At 41.9% G+C, this 21,448-nt stretch overlaps 2 protein-coding genes across 6 annotated transcripts in view; both read left to right on the forward strand.

The window, feature by feature from the left end:
- LOC136675761 (transcriptional repressor p66-alpha-like) overlaps window positions 1-13,789 on the forward strand; it is a 38,192-nt gene extending 24,403 nt beyond the window's left edge. For 2 of the 5 annotated variants that reach the window (XM_066652506.1, XM_066652507.1), the window contains exons 3-11: window positions 8,084-8,210; window positions 8,734-8,865; window positions 8,993-9,067; window positions 9,292-9,417; window positions 10,774-10,968; window positions 11,082-11,334; window positions 11,510-11,940; window positions 12,207-12,453; window positions 13,466-13,789. In XM_066652506.1, the coding sequence (XP_066508603.1) occupies window positions 8,084-8,210; window positions 8,734-8,865; window positions 8,993-9,067; window positions 9,292-9,417; window positions 10,774-10,968; window positions 11,082-11,334; window positions 11,510-11,940; window positions 12,207-12,453; window positions 13,466-13,599 (1,720 nt within the window). In that variant the 3' untranslated portion in view covers window positions 13,600-13,789. The remainder of the gene's footprint in view (window positions 1-8,083; window positions 8,211-8,733; window positions 8,866-8,992; window positions 9,068-9,291; window positions 9,418-10,773; window positions 10,969-11,081; window positions 11,335-11,509; window positions 11,941-12,206; window positions 12,454-13,465) is intronic. The other 3 variants (XM_066652509.1, XM_066652508.1, XM_066652510.1) reach the window with 3 other exon arrangements.
- Window positions 13,790-16,720: 2,931 nt separating this feature from the next.
- Window positions 16,721-20,052, forward strand: LOC136675845 (NADH dehydrogenase [ubiquinone] 1 alpha subcomplex subunit 13-like). The gene is made up of 5 exons (XM_066652619.1): window positions 16,721-16,854; window positions 17,439-17,517; window positions 17,732-17,803; window positions 17,933-18,002; window positions 19,812-20,052. The coding sequence occupies exons 1-5, from the start codon at window positions 16,761-16,763 to the stop codon at window positions 19,929-19,931; spliced, it is 435 nt and encodes a 144-aa protein (XP_066508716.1). The 5' UTR covers window positions 16,721-16,760; the 3' UTR covers window positions 19,932-20,052.
- Window positions 20,053-21,448: the final 1,396 nt, after the last annotated feature.

Genomic DNA, 21,448 nt, shown 5'->3' on the forward strand with positions numbered 1-21,448 from the left:
CAATATAAAATGCCTCTCTGTGGGACCCATGATCAGGAAGCATTGTGAGTAGGTCCAGTACAGCCATATACCATTCTTAAAAGTGGCTTGTTTCACAGCATTATGGATCTGGACATGCTTTATATGAAACTATAGGAATCGATTCAATTGCTCTGTTCATGGAAATCCACTATTAATGTATTTGTTAAGTCTCTGGATATTGGTAACCATGGCATATCCAAGGTGATTTCTCCCTTCTGAGTAAATGTATACAGGCAAGGCCAACAATAATCGCCCGACCTGAAAAGGCAGACTTAAGATTCTAATCTGGGCAGATTGTGGGTAGTAAGGCTGCTGGAGTGTGTGTAGATATTTATTTCAGCTTCAGTAATGGGCCCTTAACAAAGAAACAACCTAGTTAGTGGTTATTTACAGGACTGGAACAGCTCATACAGCTCAATACAGTCAATACAGAGCCTGAAATGACTGTGAAGTGACCACAAACCCAAGTGGGTATGGTACTGTAATGCTTTCAAGACACTGAACTATGAACTCAACTGCAAAAACCTGAACACCCATAGTCACGTTTTATAGGATTTATAACAGAACTGTACATTTACATACAACTCTAGCAAAAGCAGGACAAATAAATGATCTGTCCACATATAGAATTGTCCCCAAGATGGAAAGTATCTGTATAGAGATTGTAGGCACGTGTCAGTTTAGATATTCACCATATGCCCAAATCAGCAGCCGCTGGTCCTCAGAGGTTTCCGTCCCTCAACCTGCTCTTCATTCGTTGTTACCTCTCAGATGCTCCAAGTTTTTTTTCCATTGTTGTTACTGGAGTGGGAATGTGCATATCTTAGTGACAGTTGATGAACATTTTTTCCATGATTTTTATTTAGCCTCATCCTTTGGAACGCCAAGGACTAAACACCTCTGTGACAGCAGCCATTCTTTTAATTCCAGTAATATCATGCAATTAAGAAATATGACCTCATGTGACAGCTCTATACTACATTATTTTAAGATTGCAGTTGAAAATGCTTACACTCCCAAGCTGGATTTTGGTGTTGTAGCTGTGTCCGTGACCGCAGCACACCACCGAATTGCTCCGTCTTGTGTATTATTGCTTAATCATAAACTCGTATGTCTGTTTGGTATACACATTCTATTGCACAATATTTTGAGGTCTGTAACAAAACAGTTGAAAAAAACTCGCCCAAAAAAAAAAAATATATATATATATATATATATATATATATATATATATATTCATGCCATAAACCTGCATGCGTTATTTTTACCAGGCTTTCCGATCCCTTGCAACAAGGAGCCATATATGCCAATTCATTTTTCGACAGTAAAGATTACCTTTAAAGCAAAAAAGAAAAAGCCTAAGAAAATGCTTTGGTGTCTCCTTTATTATAAATGGGCACATTTTACATTTAAATACATTCAGAACTTTGTTTTAAGATTTAAGATTTATTCAGTTGTTCATTGCATGAGATGTGCTGACGATACACATCATGTATTGTGACGTTTTTTTAGTTTTAAATGATAACACGCCATTAAATTGAGCTGCTTCTTAGAGCCCATTTTGTAAATGTACAAATTAATTCATTATCTGTAAGCGTTTATCCAGTTCAGGGTCGCGGTGGGTCCAGAGCCTACCTGGAATCATTGCGCGCAAGGCGGAAATACACCCTGGAGGGGGCGCCAGTCCTTCACAAGGCAACACACACACACACACATACACATTCACTCACACCTATGGAGACTTTTTTGAGTTGCCAATCCACCTACCAACGTGTGTTTTTGGACCGTGGGAGGAAACCGGAGCACCCGGAGGAAACCCACGCAGACACAGAGAGAACACACCACACTCCTCACAGACAGTCACCCGGAGGAAACCCACGCAGACACAGGGAGAACACACCACACTCCTCACAGACAGTCACCCGGAGGAAACCCAAGCAGACACAGAGAGAACACACCACACTCCTCACAGACAGTCAACCGGAGGAAACCCACGCAGACACAGGGAGAACACGCCACACTCCTCACAGACAGTCACCCGGAGGAAACCCACGCAGACACAGGGAGAACACACCACACTCCTCACAGACAGTCACCCGGAGGAAACCCACGCAGACACAGGGAGAACACACCACACTCCTCACAGACAGTCACCCGGAGGAAACCCATGCAGACACAGGGAGAACACACCACACTCCTCACAGACAGTCACCCGGAGGAAACCCACGCAGACACAGGGAGAACACACCACACTCCTCACAGGGAATCAAACCCACAACCTCCAGGCCCCAGGTGCTGTGTGACTGCGACATTACCTGCTGTGCCACCGTGCCGCCCCAAATTAAATCTTATTAATATCTTCCCTCTCTTCTGCCATCTCTTTAAAGCTCAACATTTTTAACATAAGATGTTAACTTAAGATGATTTAAATGTTGCTGAACATTTCACATAAGGTTGACTATGATACAAAATACAAACTAACAAAAAAAAGGTCAACATCTCACAATAGCCGTTTTCACATGTGAACTCTGGTAAAATGTCTGGAGAATCAGGAGTTGCCCTTTCACACATGTAGCCAACAGCAGGAGATTGCCTGTGTCACACATGTTCTCACAGCTGGAAATTGTCTGCATGTTTCAGGCCAGAGATGCAGCATGATTCTCCAGAACATTACTGGCACTATTCACAAAGTTGTTATGAACATTTGGGTTCACACACAGCTGGATTACTGTGCGTATGTGAAACGTGCTAACTTTTAAATTAAAAAACATTGCTAGTTTTTGAATAAAAAAACACTTTTTCTAAAACTCAGAAGATGTTTTCTCACCATTTGCTGCTCTCCAGACTGTCTGCGTGCTCAAAACCGGTCTAATGTATTTACGAAGCCCTCGTGTCTGTAAATGAGTACATAAACAAACTGTCTCAGTCCGGAATGCTAGGCCTTCACTCTCTCTCCGCTCATGGCAGAGGCATCTGGAGTGTTTTTAGACAATGGAGAGAACTCCAAACATGCAGGAACAAAAATCAGGATATTGCTCTATTGCTGCTCCATATGTGGGTAATACTGACTTACAGGGGTTGGACAATGAAACTGAAACACCTGTCATTTTAGTGTGGGATGTTTCATGGCTAAATTGGAGCAGCCTGGTGGCCAATCTTCATTAATTCCACATTGCACCAGTAAGAGCAGAGTGTGAAGGTTCAGTTAGCGGAGGGTAAGAGCACAGTTTTGCTCAAAATATTGCAATGCACACAACATTATGGGTGACATACCAGAGTTCAAAAGAGGACAAGTTGTTGGTGCACGTCTTGCTGCCGCATCTGTGACCAAGACAGCACGTCTTTGTGATTTATTAAGAGCCACGGTATCCAGGGTGATGTCAGCACACCACCAAGAAGGACGAAACACATCCAACAGGATTAACTGAGGACGCAAGAGGAAGCTGTCTGAAAGGGATGTTCGGTTGCTGACCCGGATTGTATCCAAAAAACATAAAACCACGGCTGCCCAAATCATGACAGAATTAAATGTGCACCTCGACTCTCCTCTTTCCACCAGAACTGTTTGTCGAGAACTCCACAGGGTCAATATACACGGCCGGGCTGCTATAGCCAAACCTTTGCTCACTCATGCCAACGCCAAACGTCGGTTTCACTGGTGCAAGGAACGCAAATCTTGGGCTGTGTGAAACATGTATTGTTCTCTGATGAGTCCACCTTTACTGTTTTCCCCACATCCGGGAGATTTACGGTTAGGAGAAGCCCCAAAGAAGTGTACCACCCAGACTGTTGCATGCCCAGAGTGAAGCATGGGGGTGGATCAGTGATGGTTTGGGCTGCCGTATCATGGCATTCCCTTGGCCCAATACTTGTGCTAGATGTACGCGTCACTGCCAAGGACTACCGAACCATTCTGGAGGACCATGTGCATCCAATGGTTCAAACATTGTGTCCTGAAGGCGGTGCCGTGTATCAGGACGACAATGCACCAATACACACAGCAAGACTGGTGAAAGATTCGTTTGATGAACATGAAAGTGAAGTTGAACATCTCCCATGGCCTGCACAGTCACCAGATCTAAATATTATTGAGCCACTTTGGGGTGTTTTGGAAGAGCGAGTCAGGAAACGTTTTCCTCCACCAGCATCACGTAGAGACCTGGCCACTATCCTGCAAGAAGAATGGCTTCAAATCCCTCTGACCACTGTGCAGGACTTGTATATGTCATTCCCAAGATGAACTGACGCTGTATCGGCCGCAAAAGGAGGCCCTACACCATACTAATAAATTATTGTGGTCTAAAACCAGGTGTTTCAGTTTCATAGTCCAACCCCTGTATATTTGCTGTTTCTTATCACTTAAGGTAGAAATGTATCCAGACTTGGGAGACAGCTAGCTACATTACCGAAAGTGCTACAAAACTACACAAATTGAGTTACAAATTTCTGTGAAAATTCAAACAGTAAATAAACATTTGAGCCGCGTACAAATAGTTGCTATTTTCCCTCAAACCCACCATTCAACCTTAAAGAACGTGGCGCTTAGAACTGCGAATCCCCACAGTCGTAGATGTTCGTTATAATGACAAACACCAGTTTTTAAAAATTCTTTATTTCAGATATTAAATTGTGTGCATGGCTATTTGATGTGGTTTGATGTAAAACAGTAAATTGTTGAAAAATTTGCGTGATTTGCGTGAAAAAAACTCCAGTGATGATTCCAAACTTAGAGTCAGTTTATTCTAGTGTCCTGTGCACTCCTTTTTGCCATGACTGGATTTTAAATTAAACAAAACTATCATTCAACCGTGACTCATACGTCGCACAGTACATATCTGATGGACCCATGTGGCAGTGGGGGGTTAGTCAGTAATGTTTTTGTTTTTTTTTAACCCACAGGAAGTCTAATAGCTAGTTAGGTGTTGAACCATTTATATCAACAGTTTTTATAGTTTGACACAGGAAGTGAGTGTATGTGTATGCACTCTGAGTGTCCCCTTTTCTCTCTCTCTCTCTCTCTCTTCTCTTTCTCAGAAGTTTTTTTTTTTTTTTTTTTTTTTAAGGCGGCACTCCATTTTCTCCGGCACCTGAACCCTACTGCACTTCACAAAATGAAGGCCATGTGTCACAAACCGGTTCCAGCCGGCTGGTTGCCATGGTTTCCACTTTGGAAGGAACACAGAAGGGAGGGAGGGGAGGGGGAGGGTCACGTGACACAGGCAAAAACGCTGTGGGTCACGTGACTTGTTTAGTAGAGTGATTAATGTACAGGAAATGGGTGACTGTAGGACGAAGAGCATCTCGGAGACAAGGAGCAAGAAAGATGCTATTAACTCTGCAGGGCCCATCCCTTACCCTCAGCCATGTAAACAGACCCCTCACTTGTTTTTTTTTTGTGACAAAAACTTTCTTATAAGTTCATCCGGGTCCATGATGTCAAATGAGGTCGAGTGGCTAGTTAACACCTCAGCAAAGACATGTTTCTCCCGCTCAAAACACGAACGACTGCGGTTTGCACAGGAAATGTGACCACATACACGGCCTTTGTCTTAATTGCCTTTTAAGGTTAGTACGGGAATGACATGTTGTGCTGGAAGTGGTTTTGCCTGTGCACCCATGGTCTGCTTTTGCCTTTATGCTAAATTCCTGTTTTCAGAAACTCAACATGTCTCATGTCGTTTTCTGATTTTTGTCTCTGAGAGTGAAAGATCACGATTAGAGCCCGATATATATTTTTGTTTTAGGGTTTGGAGTCGTGAGAATGAATCAGAAAGACTAGGAGAGTTATAACAACAATGAACCATACAGTTCCTATATGATCTCTTTCTACAGTTTGGCCTTTGGCTGGTTATCACTTTCATTTTGCAGAGTTTATGTACTCGAGTATGTAGCCTGTATTTTCACATTTGTACTCGTACCTCATTCACTCCCTGGTCACGAGTTAGGCTCGATTAGGTTAGATTAAGTTTGATTGTTGCAATTATATGTTGACATGCTGTGATATCCGTTGCTCCGCACAAACACACAGTGGGGAAACGTTATTTTGTCAATTTATTATTTACCACTGTTTACCACATCCCTGGTTTCCTCCCACAGTCCAAAAACACACGTTGGTAGGTGGATTGGCGACTCAAAAGTGTCCGTAGGTGAGTGTGTGTTGCCCTGTGAAAGACTAGCGCCCCCTCCAGGATGTATTCCCGCATTGCGCCCAATGATTCCGGGTAGGCTCTGGATCCACCGCGACCCTGAACTGAATAAGCGCTTACAGATAATGAATGAATGTTTACCACATTCCATCAAAACTCCAAGGACATCGAGATCAAGGAGATCAAGGGATGGTTAGCTACTGCACCTTGTTAACTCCTTGTTTTATGTAAAACCTTAATTCATGTAGTGGTATTAACAATTATATTTTGATGCTGATGAAGTAAACAGTTGTTTCAAAACCAGACGTTCAGAGCCATTCGTGGTTCGCTTACTGAGTTTTGTTGCTCTCATACGTAATAAATATTTGCTCACTTAGATTTCCCCAAAAAAATGCAATCACAAGTGTTTTGTTTTGCTGCCGGACTGTTCTTCACTTGAGCTTGCGTTTCCAGTTCAGTAAGTCCTCGGCCAATCAGAAAACACTATGGATTTTGACCAATGAAATTGTGACCCATTTTCATTGCTTGAGAACAGCACAGTGAACACACCCACATCTCCAGCCTGCCACAGCGGCCTCTGATTCTCAGGAGAGAAAGCGGAGAAATGTTAACTGTGCTGAAAATCCAAGCGCGAGCACAAAATGGTTTGTGAGCACACACAGTAAACTGGCGCACAGGCGGTGAAAATCTGAGTGCGTGAAAACGTGAGAGTGCGTGAAGCACTAGTCTCTGCAAGCACATCGTTTTTTACATGAGAACAGCGAAACTCTGCATGGTCCATGAATAGTGCTCCCGCACTTTAAAAATGCACTTTTCACTCCTGGCATTAACCTAATGTCTTTGAAACCTGACCTCACACAAATACGTGAATGGAAAAGGCAACAGCAACTTTAGGGTCGTTGTGGCACCTTTGATTTAATTGCAAGAATTAGATATTAGATTTATTATTATTAATTAGATATATAATAATAAGACTTATCTAAAACATAATGTAGTTCAATATTTCTGCTGCTATTTCCCCATGCAGTAGTTGGAAGATGTTGAGGCCCAGTCCCGGTCCCCGTGGTTCCAAACACCTGCTACACTCAATGCTACAGACATAACAAAATAGACAATAATTGGAGCTAAATGCCCAGACAAATACAAAGTATACTGAAATAGAAGTGTGCTTATGTGTGGACCGTAGATACAATGTGTGTGTTCTTTTACAGTAAACTTGATATAAGATAAGCCCCTGATCATCGCTTTCTTAGAACCTCATTAAGAGGTCTTTTAGCGTTTCCTCATTTGTCACACACACATTCTCACATATGCACACATGAGATAAGACGACAGACCTCTGTATGCAGACTGAGCCCTGCAGATACTGGCATGCTGATAAGACCTCCATGGGTCAACCAGTCTTATGACCTCTTATGAAATAATTGCTTTAATTATAGGAAGTTTATCACAATTATCTCAAAAAAAAATTCTATGGTTTCCTATGGTTACACTATTGAGAATACAGGTAACTTAAATTAATAGGGCTTTGCATAACGAGTCTGACCTAACATGCATTTAAATATCATCCTTTAATTGTTTGTTTGGTTCACAAGCAACATCTGAATAGTTATAGGGCAGAGCTATTAGAATGATTAGTATTTGTCTCCCTCTAGTGGTGAATGGTCATTAAGGTGCACTCGAGGGACACTTTCTTTTTTTTACTGTTCTGTTTACATGATTTCTGTTTTGATCCACTGCTAGTTACAAGTCTGTAACTGAAACGTACAGTCTTTAGATGTGATGGTGTGTCAGACTTTACTCTTTTCAAAGTCTTCAAGTGTGTGATTTGCAATAGTTCCCACGTAAGACCACAGAGATATGTACCACAGAGAAAAGGCATTCCCGGGCATCTCACAGTCTCTCTTCTTTTGCAGTGACATCAAGAAAGAGAAGCGCCCCCCGTCACCGGACGATGTCATAGTTCTGTCCGACAATGAGCCCTCCAGTCCACAGATGAACGGCGTGGGCCACTTCAAAGAGCTGGACACCGATCTGCTGATGGTTAGAAATCAGTTAGAAATTAGATGCTGGATTATGCAAATGTGTTTTTCTCCAAATCACACATGTGTTTTTCATTAGATTGGATGCCTTTTTAAGATTTAGAGATTATTAATATTATTTATACACCTACAGTGTGTCTTGTATTACATAACCACTATCTTTAACATCAAACACAGTACTCTATCAAAGTCTGAGGCCACTATTTATTAATAGTGATTCAATTTTCATCAGCAGCAGAACTAAAATGTCTGCTGTTTATCTGATGAGGACAGTTTTGGTGGGGTCTATGAGGTTTTTCATGGTTATTAGGACTTTCTGCACAGTGTTTTTCAATCAGGTTCTTTCACCTTTCTTCTTTAAGCAAATGGATCTTCTATTGATTCCGGGCACATCTCTTGAAACATGAATAATTTGTACATAATGGTCATTTTTGGCTAGAAATTGGACAAACTAAGGCTCACTCTAATGGTCTACACCTCTTTTTGTTTTGGTTTTTAACGTATGTCTTGGTCCCCATGTGTAGAAGAGCAGTCCTGAAGAGAGGGAGCGCATCATTAAGCAGCTGAAGGAGGAGCTTAGGTTGGAGGAGGCCAAACTGGTTCTGCTGAAGAAACTCCGCCAGAGCCAAATACACAAAGAGACCAACGTACAGAAGGTAAAAAATAAATAAATACACACACACACACACATACAGTGACATAACTATCAGGATGAAAACCTATTTCCTACTAAACCCCTCGTAAATACATTTATTTTTTAATCTCAACTGTTGTTCTCCTCAGCCTTTGGGTTCTGGTTCTGTGGCCACTCCTCCTCCATTGGTCAGAGGCTCAGTGTCCAGCAAAGGAGCTCAGCCTGTGAGTTTCAGTACAATGCATGATTACAGTTTTTACATCACTCTGCATTTCACTACATACATTATCTACAATAGAAATGTTAACATCTGTACACAGCCAAAAATATAACTGCCCAAAATGTAGATATATTCAGAATAAATTATCTTTATTAAATGAAAGAAATGGTATTAAGGAATGTACAAACTGAAAGTAAACCTCTGTAATTACTGTGTTTTTGTTCACAGCAGGTTGTGTCCAGCCGGAGCTCAGGTACGGTCATCCCTCCGCCTCTGGTGCGCGGAGGTCAGATGTCCAAGCACGGATCTCAGAACTCTCAGATCATCATGCCCCCTCTGGTCAGAGGAGCTCAGGTGAGCCTCGGATAACAGTTTTGATCAGGTTATTTACTTTGTAAAAGTTTATTAGTGACAAAAATCCTTAGTTAAAGAACTTAAAGGCTAAGCACCAGTGATATGAAAGTGTCAAACAAATAAATACAGTGGAATTTGAGTTCCTAACTTGTGTTTATTGATAGTCAGAAAACATGTTATTTCTCACTAATTCAAGGAATAAGGTTTAAAAGACCGTTGGTCCCCCCCCCCCCCCACCGGTGTTGGGAAACTCTAATAGGCGTCTTGCCTGTGACGTAGATGGTGGACAACAACTCTAGAAGCTGCACTTAATTTAATGCAAAATGACGAAAAGGTGTGTTGTTTTTGGCTGCAATCATTCAATGTACAGTGGGACATCTGTGCACAAATGGCCCAAAGATCCCAAAATATCCAGAAAATGAACTAAATTTGTCCACTTTAAACGGGCACTTTGGAAAGGACCCTCCGCTCACTCCGTTATCTGTAGCTCATTTCACTGGCGCTTTTCCAACAATATGGGCATGTAAGGACACCAACGAAAGGTGTTCAAGAGCCTCTGTAACATGGAGGTAAACAGGGTAAGGACACTCACTTCGCCTGTTTTAGTTGGTGTTAGTTAACGTTAGCTTGACTCGCTAAACTCGGTGTCTCAGATTATACTCGGCTACGTAGCTGCATTACGGAGGTTTATAGTGTCGGATGAATTCGAGTTCGACTTCGATCACATTTACAAGAATAACGCTACCTCTAAATTTGAGTTTAGCTTATTGCTAGGCTATTGTCATGAATAATGTTGGTTATTTATCTAGATACTGTCATAACAGTCAGTCATAACGGTGTTTTACCGCAGCGTTGTTCAGCTGTTTTCCACCAGTGACGTCACGGTCGCGTTCAAGAATTTCCGTAGCGAGCTCGGGTTTTTCCGTCAATTTAATAAAATTGTTAGTTTTAAAGCAAATTAAGCTGCTATTTTTATTTTAATTCATACTTATATATGTCAGTCACTACAATAATGTTAAATATTCATGGAGGTCCATTAAGTGGTGCTTAGCCTTTAAAAGGGAACCCTGACTGTTGCTTGCTCCGTGGACCACAGAGAGACTAAACTTGCAGTAAACGGGCATTTAGAAGTAGAAGAGTTCCATTTGTATTACTAATAAAAGCATTAAGCTTGGTTTACACAACACAACAGTACTGTGAATAAACATATGAGGACGTGGATGTCCTAAATTATAGGGAGACTTTAATTGAATAATGAAGACTGGAAGCTGGATTTCTGAGTTCAAATTTATTTAAAAAGGAGCATATTTTTCAATTATGCTTGGGAATATGTGTGTCTCTCTCTCACTTTTTTAGCCAATCTCTGTGACTCCGCAGCAAATAGCGAGTTTGCGGCAGCAGCAGCAGCAGCAGTACTCTGGCTCAGGACCCCCACCCTTGCTCTTGGCCCCGAGGGCTTCAGTTCCAGTTCAGGGTCAGAAACTCATCCAGCCAGGACTGATCCGCGTGGCTAATGTGGCCAACACCAACCTGCTCATCAATGTAAATCAGGTCTGGATTGTTTTATATTTGTAAAATAGAGCTGCATATTGAAATTCTGTTACAGATTGTAAGTAAACCACTGATCTGATTCATATTTGACTGTTATTCTCGTCTTATTGTAGTCCACAGCCGCCAACCTCAAGACCTCAACATCTCAGAGCACATTGGTCAGTGCCAATGAGTCTCCAGCTAGTCGACAGGCTGCAGCCAAGCTGGCCCTGCGGAAACAGCTGGAAAAGACCTTGCTGGAGATTCCACCTCCCAAACCCCCAGCTCCGGAACTCAACTTCCTGCCTTCCGCAGCCAACAACGAGTTCATCTACCTGGTGGGGCTGGAGGAGGTGGTGCAGTGTCTGCTGGACACTCTGGGGAGAGGTACACCACCAGATTTTAGTCCAAAATCTGCTATAAATTAATCTACTCTGCCAATAATGTTATATTCAGTAACATAAGTGCAAACTGTTTTAGAACCATCATTTTTAAGTGTGTTCATATCAGGACCTGGGATTTTGACTTTCTCTATCTCCCTCACTGTCCCTCTCTCACACAGGTAAAATCGGTGGCGCTTTACCCACAGCATTAGCTCAGACAGAGCCTTTCACCTGCTCTCAGTGTAAGACCGACTTTACGTGCCGCTGGCGTAAGGAGAAGAGCGGGGCCATCATGTGTGAGCAGTGCATGTCCACCAGTCAAAAGAAGGCTCTGAAGGCGGAGCACACCAATCGGCTGAAAGCTGCCTTTGTGAAGGCTCTTCAGCAGGAGCAGGAGATCGAGCAGAGGATCCTTCAGCAGGCTGCCTCCCCAATCTCCCACTCTCCATCTTCCTCTTCATCATCCTCCTCATCCTCCGCCCACGGAGTGAAGGCTGAGCAGCAGGTGATCGTGTCCCAGATGAAGCAGCACTCCTCTTCCTCGCTCCAGTCTCAGCAGCACAGCAGATCCACCCAGCCAATCAGCCGCCACCATTCCAGGATCACACAGGTGAGTTTGCCTTTTCAGGATTGTTTATAGGGATGTTTACCTAAAAGAGACTTGGTTTAAGGGCATTAATTGGTGTTTAAGGGCACTTAACTTCAGAGGTCATTTGAGAGCTGAGGGGATTTGCATGAAGTGAGGGGAATGGAGGTCCAACTAGTGTCACCGTAACCTCTCTTATGTCGGTTGGAACAGTTAGGCTGCCTTACTGCTGCCTTGTCAAGACACTTGTAGAGTCATGCTCATGATCTTTTAACTCTTGTTTCCCTCAGAGCCCTCAGCTGTCCCGCAGCGTTCAGCAGTCTGTGGGGTCCCTGCGTGGGGTCCCGCACTCCTTCTCTCCGTCCTCTCAGCTCCAGAACGCCGTGGCTGCCGCCGCGCTGGTCAGCAGGCCAGGTAAGCATGCTGTGCGTCAGGGGTCAAAGGTCAACAGCAGCACCAGCAGCAGCAGTGTCGGAAGCAGGAGCCAAAACCCAGCCACCTCCTCCAACTGGAGGAAGCAGAACAGCGTGACACCAGGTAGACTCTGAGCCCCCTCATGGGTCCGACCGAACCAAAAAAAAAAAAAAAGCACCCCCCCACCCCTTCCTCTTCTTCAGTTTCTTAACCTTCTCCCCCACCGTCTCTGTCCCTCCCTCTGCTTCTGACCCACCTGCTCTTCACAGAGGTGCTTTGTGAGAGTTGGGGTTCACTTCCAAATCAAAGGAGGTCCAGTTTGTTTTCTGGAAATCCAAAGAGTGGCCTCTTGATTGAAAACAAAGCGGATTTGACCCCAACTCTATCAGTAAAGTAGATCTGTGCTGTCCTAAAATAAATACTAGATTAAAGCTTGATTGAAGCACTTACTGTCCCGAAAGGTAAGTATCAGCATAATCTTTTGTTCTACTGGTTTATTTTCATTCTTCTGGTGTTGGGGCATTTGAAATGTTGCTGTTTCCCTCCGTTTCCTTCTGTTCAGTCTGTCTAATTAACCTGGACCTATGGTTAGACACATGTGGATCTTAATTGTACTACTTTACTGATGCTATTTCTAGATGAGTGTGTTTCCAACAACGTTTGGATTGAATAGAATAATTATGAAAAAGGCCCAAAAACAGAAGACTTGATTGTGCCATGCTTCATTTTCCTTGCTTTAATGTACTCTGTACACTGAGTACTACAATGTAATATCAACCCTGTCCATGGAAAGTAAGATGTAATAACAGTATGTTCTGACTTTATTATGGTTGTGAGGCCACAGACATGAACACATTTGATTAACTATCAATTCCGGCTACAGCTGTTTAGCTCTTTTCATATTAAAATAACAGAAGATTTAGATAATCAAGGTACAGTATTAACAGAGATTGTTTACATTTTGGTAAAGAGAATGTTCTAATTGGACTTTAGAGGAAAAGATCAAATACAAGAGAAATGTAGAATCTGGGCCCTTAATAAAACATTAATTTCAGTAATTAATAAGCTTTTTTGCGTGTATGAATATGTTCTCATGGCCCATGTTCCCCCTCTTTCTATCTTTTTCTTATTTCAGGTGTGACTATGGCCTACGTGAACCCCAGTCTATCCGTGCACAAGACATCCTCGGCTGTGGAGCGTCAGAGGGAGTACCTCTTAGACATGATCCCCTCCAGATCCATCTCCCAGACTGCAAACACATGGAAATAATATCCCAGTTTCACCTGAGCTTTCATCATGGCCGTAATCACAATCCCAGTCCACTTCTAGAGTCTAAGATTTCGGAATAGTCTCCAGAACCTCCCGGAACAGATTCTAGAATCTTCTTTTAATGTCAGGTTCCAGGACTCTGGAACCTCAGGCATCCTGGTGTTCAACTGAGGAACTTCTTCTAAAAATATTGCTGAGGATGAGAACGTGTTTTCGTCTTCATCTTCGACTACAGTCCTTTCTCTTCACCATCTGGGTTTTTGATTGGATTTTCCCAGGACTTATGCATATATATTTGATTTTTTTTTTTTTTTTTTTTTTTTTTTTTTTTTTTTGTTCTTGAAAAACTGTTTGAAATTTTTCTATTGAAGCGAACTGAAAGAATTTAAACCAGGAGGAAAAACAAAGGTTTAAGGGCTTCCACTTTTTTGCTGTTGCTGCAAGGCTGTAAACAACAGACCGAATAATGCTATGTAATCATGTTCCAGACCCTAGAACAGCTCTGACACTGAGTAGCTTCTGCTCTTGCGAATGAAGCGCTGGGACGTCCATTTTGGGTTCTTCTTGCTGGACTTTGAGCGCAGACACAAAGCAAGATACTGCGTCTGTGCTCCTGATAAATGAATCATGGGTCTACTTTGGGACCGTATAGCTTTTCAGTTCTTGGAGAAAAAAAAATAGTTAATAAAACTTTTCCTTAAAAAATAAAATAAAAATACTGAAAGACTGAAAAAAAAATCCAGAAAAAAAAAAAACATTACGAATAAATCTTCAAGATGCGAAATGAAAGCTAGTGATGCTAAATGAAGAGCCATTTGAGGCTAACGTTAAGGCTTTTTGTTTGTTTTTCTTTTGAGTTTAAGTTAAGTTATAATGCTGTCGACTCGAAGCTCGACTGGACTTACGTAAAGTGTCTCATTTAAGAATTTCTGCTTCAGAAACTGTTTCTTTTTAACAAAACAGACAGTACTTTATTTTCCTTTGCTTTTAGTCTGAAATTAGACAGCTAGACCATGCCACGGCTCTTTGAGGTGTACCGATAACATATAAACCATAAATTGGCCCTTACTGAATACCTACGATTGTTTTGGCTGACAAAATCTCCAGAGCCCCTTTTCTTTTCATTAATGGGTCATGGTGTTTTTGTGTTAGTCCCATACCTTTATTTTAATTTATTTTTTATTTTTTTTCCCCTCCCCCCTAATAAATACATTACGGTTCACAAAATCAAAAGACAAAAAAAACCATAACAACAATGCATCTTTTACACAGCAATTGTAAAATTGGCTTGTGTTCGGTCTTAGTCTATTTGAGTTGACTGCTCTTGCTTTTAAGGTTTTAGAAGTCAATTTGCTGAAAATATAGTGACTTTGTCCAAGAAGAGGTTTCCTGTTTCATGTCGCTTCATAAACTGCATTTTAATGCCTATAGTTGGAGAGTTTTCACACTCAATACTGTTGCAATACTAATATTTCATTTTAGGGTTTAATAAGACAGTGCTTTTGAGGACTGTGCTAGACACTCTCAAAGCAAAGCCAAACCTCAAAGCTTTTAAACAATCTGGAAGGTAGATGTAGTCCCAGATTTCTAAAAGCACTGCAAAGTTTAGATCCTATGACATAATTAATACAGGCCTAAAGAAATAATACTGCTTCCATTTTACAGCGATGACTATACTACCGTTTGGGAGACTGGGCCCTATTCACTATTTAACATGAGTTTTTTCCTGCTGTTATCCTGGCAGAAATGTGCTTTTAGGTTGATTGTGACAAACAAGTCTGCAGCTCTTCTATTTTTCTTCATATTTTATAGTCAGTCTTATCAAGCTTTACCTAAAGTACTTTTTATTTAATATTCCCCGGCCATTCGTTGTACATCCCTGACACTCAGCTTTGAATTTTGAAAAAAATTTTTGCACCCTCAGTATTGATGCTATTCTGCTCAACCAATAACAGACAGAGGCCAGTGTTTCCTGACCGCTGCTGTTTGATGATGTCACCACGCCGTTCTGTTGCCGTGGTAACAGCCCCACTGCACTGTACAAAGTGATGTTACTATTTGTTAGGTTTACTTTTGTTTCCCAGTTCTATAAAGTAATAATAAAAGACTTTTAACCCTTTCATTCTGTGTGTCTTGGATTAAGGCGCCGCAGGTCTGACTGATTTCTTTTAAATCAGATTATGTGAAAACACCCGCATTGTTTCTATGTACTATATATATATTATGTTGACAATATGGCATAAATATATCACCACATTTTATAATGCACTGTGTACCTTATAATGTTTACTTTGCTAAGTTGGAAATGACAAAAAGTACCAAATACTACCACACTGAGATGATTACTACAAAAACTGATTACAGTACTTGATATTAGTAATGCTTCATATCCTTTAGTGAATATACAATCAAATATGGGCGGCACAGTGACGCAGCAGGTAGCCGCAGTCACACAGCTCCAGGGACCTGGAGGTTGTGGGTTTGATTCCGGGTGACTGTCTGTGAGGAGTTGATGTGTTCTCCCCGTGTCCGTGTGGGTTTCCTCTGGGTGCTCTGGTTTCCTCCCACAGTCCAAAAACACACCTTATGACTCAAAAAGTGACCGTAGGTGTGTGTTGCCCTGTGAAGGACTGGCGCCCCCTCCAGGGTGTGTTCCTGCCTTGCGCCCAATGATTCCAGGTAGGCTTTGGACCCACCGCGACCCTGAACTGGATAAGGGTTACGGATAATGGATGGACAATGAAATATATGCACTTATTGATGCTCAGACATGATATAGTTTATAACAATGTCATAAAATTTTGTCATATTGCAATTGTTTGTTTTTTGGGGCTGTGGTGAGCACAATTCAAGGCACTTTCACTATGATCTAACCCCCCTGCTCAACACAGTGGATAAACCAGGACATTTTCCTGACCGTTTACCCATGTAAACATGTCCTGGTTAAAATAGAGGGTAGCTCTGTGAAGTGACATAACCTACGTTCTTATCAAAACGAGAGCAACATGAGGGGTGATCTACCACTACTGGATACCCTGTGTTGGCCCTGACCACTGAAGAACAGGAATATATATATATGTATATAGTGTGTGCGTATATAGGGGGCGCTCTAGCGCGCTTCAGAGACAGAAACACTGTCCTGTTGTTGGAGAGGGACGAAGATGGCGGCGTCCAAGGTGAAGCAGGACATGCCTCCTACGGGAGGATACGGTCCCATCGACTACAAGAGAAATCTGCCCAAAAGAGGCTTCTCCGGTTAGTACCCGGTCTGTGTTTATTACAGCGGAGAAATACCGCTCACCGGCCGCTTCTCTGCTGTCTCACAGGTCACTGCTACCGTTATGCTAACAGGCTAACATTAGCACACACAACACTATGTTTACAGCGATATTGAATACATTCGCACTTTCAACATTTATAAAAATGAACAAGGACTGTTATATCTATGTGTATAAAGCCCACGCGTTTAACGTTAATTTCTTCCAGAGAGCAAAATGTTAATCTAAATTTAAGTTGCAGCGACAGGATTAACGATGCCTCAAAATGTCGGGGGCGTTATTCATAATTGTTTCTTTCAGCTTTTAAATGTTAATGTATTTTTCATAAGGCACCAATTTCTATAAAAACAGTTCAAACAGAAGTTTGCCTCACCACAAATGTACTGCTGTTTCCCTTGAGGTCCATGGAGTTTTTATTCATGTTTGTCGTCATGAATATAGTGTGTCATCTGAGGTATGAGATCTGTGCAGGCAGTGTATACAGTTGTAAAAGCTATTAACTATTACACTGTCTTTTCTTCACGCTGTCTTCATGATGGTGTGCTCTCATGTGATTTGTAGGTTATGCTATGTTCGGACTGGGTATTGGAATAATGGCGTTTGGCTACTGGAGGCTGTTCAGATGGAACAGAGAGAGGAGGTAGGGTTGGGGTTGGTGTGTTAACATGTACATAGTTAATGTAAAAGTGTTTTCAAGGCTTATACTTGTGTGTAAAACAGTAGACACTTTGACCTGTGGTACCCACTTTTGCTTGCCACCATTGTTTAAATCACTAGTCACTGCTAGACATAGCATTATTTCATTAAATCAGTGTCTTACCTGATGTGTGTGTGTGTGTGTGTGTTTGCGCCAGGCGGTTGCATATTGAGGAGATGGAGGCTCGGATAGCACTGCTGCCTCTGCTGCAGGCTGAACATGACAGAAGGTCAGATTGTAAAACTGTATTTTAAAAATTCTAGCCATAATACATTATTTATATATATATATATATATATATATATATATATTACACCCTTACTCCTTTATTTATTGTTTACGCTCCTATATTGTTCAGGACATTACGGATGCTGCGTGAGAATCTGGAAGAAGAAGCCGTCATCATGAAGGATGTCCCTGGATGGAAGGTATGTTTCTCTCTCCTTTTAATCTACTCTTACCCATTAAGATATTTATCTTATAATTGCAATTTCGGGTGGCACGGTGGTTCAGTAGGTAGTGTCGCAGTCGCACAGCTCCAGGGACCTGGAGGTTGTGGGTTCGAGTCCCGCTCCGGGTGACTGACTGTGAGAAGTGTGGTGTGTTCTCCCTGTGTCTGAGTGGGTTTTCTCCGGGTGACTGTCTGTGAGGAGTGTGGTGTGTTCTCCCTGTGTCTGCGTGGGTTTTCTCCGGGTGACTGTCTGTGAGGAGTGTGGTGTGTTCTCCCTGTGTCTGCGTGGGTTTTCTCTGGGTGACTGTCTGTGAGGAGTGTGGTGTGATCCTGATCAGTGACTGAAAATGAAACATTTCTCTTGATGTTAAGGCCATTAACATATCAGCTTGTGGTCAGTCTGAAATCACTGATTTAAGAGCAATTTGCATACCTTTCATGCCAAACCAAATTGGCCAACATATGCTGAACAACCATAGCATAGCCATAAAATACAAAACACTGGTTATATTGTTACAAAAGCACCTGTGGGCGGCACGGTGGCGCAGCAGGTAGTGTCGCAGTCACACAGCTCCAGGGACCTGGATTTGGTTGTGGGTTCGAGTCCTGCTCTGGGTGACTGTCTGTGATGTCTGTCTGGTGTGTTCTCTCTGTGTCTGCGTGGGTTTCCTCCGGGTGACTGTCTATGAGGAGTTGGTGTGTTCTCCCTGTGTCTGCGTGGTTTTCCTCCGGGTGCTCCGGTTTCCTCCCACAGTCCAAAAACACACGTTGGTAGGTGGATTGGCGACTCAAAAGTGTGTGTGTGTGTGGTCCTGTGAAGGACTGGCACCTCCTCCAGAGTGCCAATGATTCCAGGTAGGCTCTGGACCCACCGCAACCCTGAACTGGATAAGGGTTACAGATAATGAATGAATAATTGCAATTTTTGTCAAGTCTGGTCAGGTATCTGGTTTGAACTAAAATCTGGTTAAAAGTTTTATGTTTAGTCTGTTCAAAATACAAAAATAAAATTGTTTCATTTAGACATTGGCTGATGCCAGTTATTAAGAGGTAGAAACTGGGACTAGATGCATCTTAATTATAATCACTGATTAAAAAATATATTAACACATGGTTGCAAATGTAGTAAAATGTACACAAAATTCAGACAATTTAGCAAAGTCACCAGACATGCTCCAAACCCTGCTCTTTCAGACTACAATAAATCGATAATTAATTAGGTTTGTTCATTAGCTGACACTGTTCATCCTGCATGCAAACAAGGCTGATTCTAAAGAGCTGCTGAGTTACGCTGCCTGAATGAGCGTACTTGTGATATTCTGGTTGGTTTTTCACAGCTCCGTCACATTTTCACAGTTACCTTTGAAATCAAATAATAAAAATCCAGTTCAAGCACATGCAAAGGATTCTTGGTGCTGGAGGATCTTGCAGTGAACATTAACTTAAGTGTTAAGTGTTCTCCCATCATTAGACTTCACTAGTCCTTCTCTCACAGCTAGTGCCCAGGTCAAACAACAATGCCATTAAACTGGGAAGGTGAAGAATAGCATGTATATCCCCATAAAGAAATGTATATTCCCATTCACGATGCAAATATAAACACTGACCATTATTGCTATGCACCACCTGCCACTTCCACATTCACTGTCACTGTGTAAAAACACTGCATGATACTGTGTTATGCTCAGAAATGTGTCATTGTGTAGAATCAAAATACATTATAAACAGTGAATCACATTGATTCTGAACGTTTATGAATCAGCATAGTTCTGCTGTCTGTGTCCAGGTGGGTGACAAGGTTTTCCACACAGACCGCTGGGTAACTCCACTCCCAGAGGAGCTCTTTAACCTCCGTCCTCGAGAGGAACTACTACAAAAGAAGTTTGGCTTCTTGTTGTATGTGTAAAATACTGCAGGCCTCAGACTAAGCCCACTAAGCCTCCCAGGGGACCAGCCACCTGCCCCTCAGCTCTGTAATGAGCAACCTGTTCAGATTGTAAATGTTTAAAGTATTAAATATGATTTCTTTGATTCCTAAAACATGCTGCCTCTATTTTTTTCATCTTGCTGAGTTTGTACACCATATATTTTCCTTTTTTTTACTCCGTTATGGTGCAGCACCATGGTAATCAACAGATCTTAACAGAATCTACACACTGGCAATGTTTTTATAAATGTATATCTATACAGGGCTTAGACAATGAAACTGAAACACGTGTCATTTTAGTGAGCATCCAATGGTTCAAACATTGTGTCCTGAAGGCGGTGCCATGTATCAGGACGACAATGCACTAATACACACAGCAAGACTGGTGAAAGACTGGTTTGATGAACATGAAAGTGAAGTTGAACATCTCCCATGGCCTGCACAGTCACCAGATCTAAATATTATTGAGCCACTTTGGGGTGTTGTGGAGGAGCGAGTCAGGAAACGTTTTCCTCCACCAGCATCACGTAGAGACCTGGCCACTATCCTGCAAGAAGAATGGCTTCAAATCCCTCTGACCACTGTGCAGGACTTGTGTATGTCATTCCCAAGACGAACTGACGCTGTATCGGCCGCAAAAGGAGGCCCTACACCATACTAATAAATTATTGTGGTCTAAAACCAGGTGTTTCAGTTTCGTTATCCAACCCCTGTATATATATCAGGAATTTTCTGAAATGAAGGGTATTGATATGTATCTTGACTTTTGTTATTTGGTGTAGCAGCTATTATTCCCTTTAAAATACCTTTAGATTAAATATCAGAACCTTTCTGTGAAGTGTTGATGCCAGCCACAACTTGAAGAGATGAGGTACAGATATTTTCTGCTTCATTAAAGCCACTCCAGCTCATCCCACATTTCTTGGGAAAAAAAAATACCCAACACCGAGGGTCTTTATAGCCCTCTAGGTGACACTTTGTTGACATTGAGCATGGTGATATTAGTCTTTCTCCTGAGAATCCCATCCTCTTTAATACTTTTCTATGGAGATTATACAATTTCAGTTTAAGGAACAAGTGCACCTTAAAGTAGCTGAATTCATGAATGATAAAGGCTTTCCAGACAAAACAGTGCCAATTTAAATGAGTTTAGAAAATGGGCTCAGGTGCCTAGGACTTTATCTAAAGCACTGTATATTCCCTTCTGTGGAAATATTCATGGAAAAATGTTCACAATCATAGGGACATGTTGATTAATACATTACTATGTCACCACTGTTATTCTTACACAACAGACCACAGTCACAAGCTGTTCTGCTGCATGTATTCCCATTCAAGGAAAGGAAAACAAAGCCTTGGCATCTTTCTTTCACAAAAGACTGTGATTTGCCTCTTAATTGTGTATGGCTTTCTGACCGGGTGCCCACACAGTCGCTGGCTTTCATTAACTTCCTGCTGTCCCTGCAAGAGCTAAACAAATACTCTTTCACACCTTT

Source organism: Hoplias malabaricus, chromosome X1 (assembly GCF_029633855.1).
Source record: "Hoplias malabaricus isolate fHopMal1 chromosome X1, fHopMal1.hap1, whole genome shotgun sequence".
Taxonomy (NCBI): domain Eukaryota; kingdom Metazoa; phylum Chordata; class Actinopteri; order Characiformes; family Erythrinidae; genus Hoplias; species Hoplias malabaricus.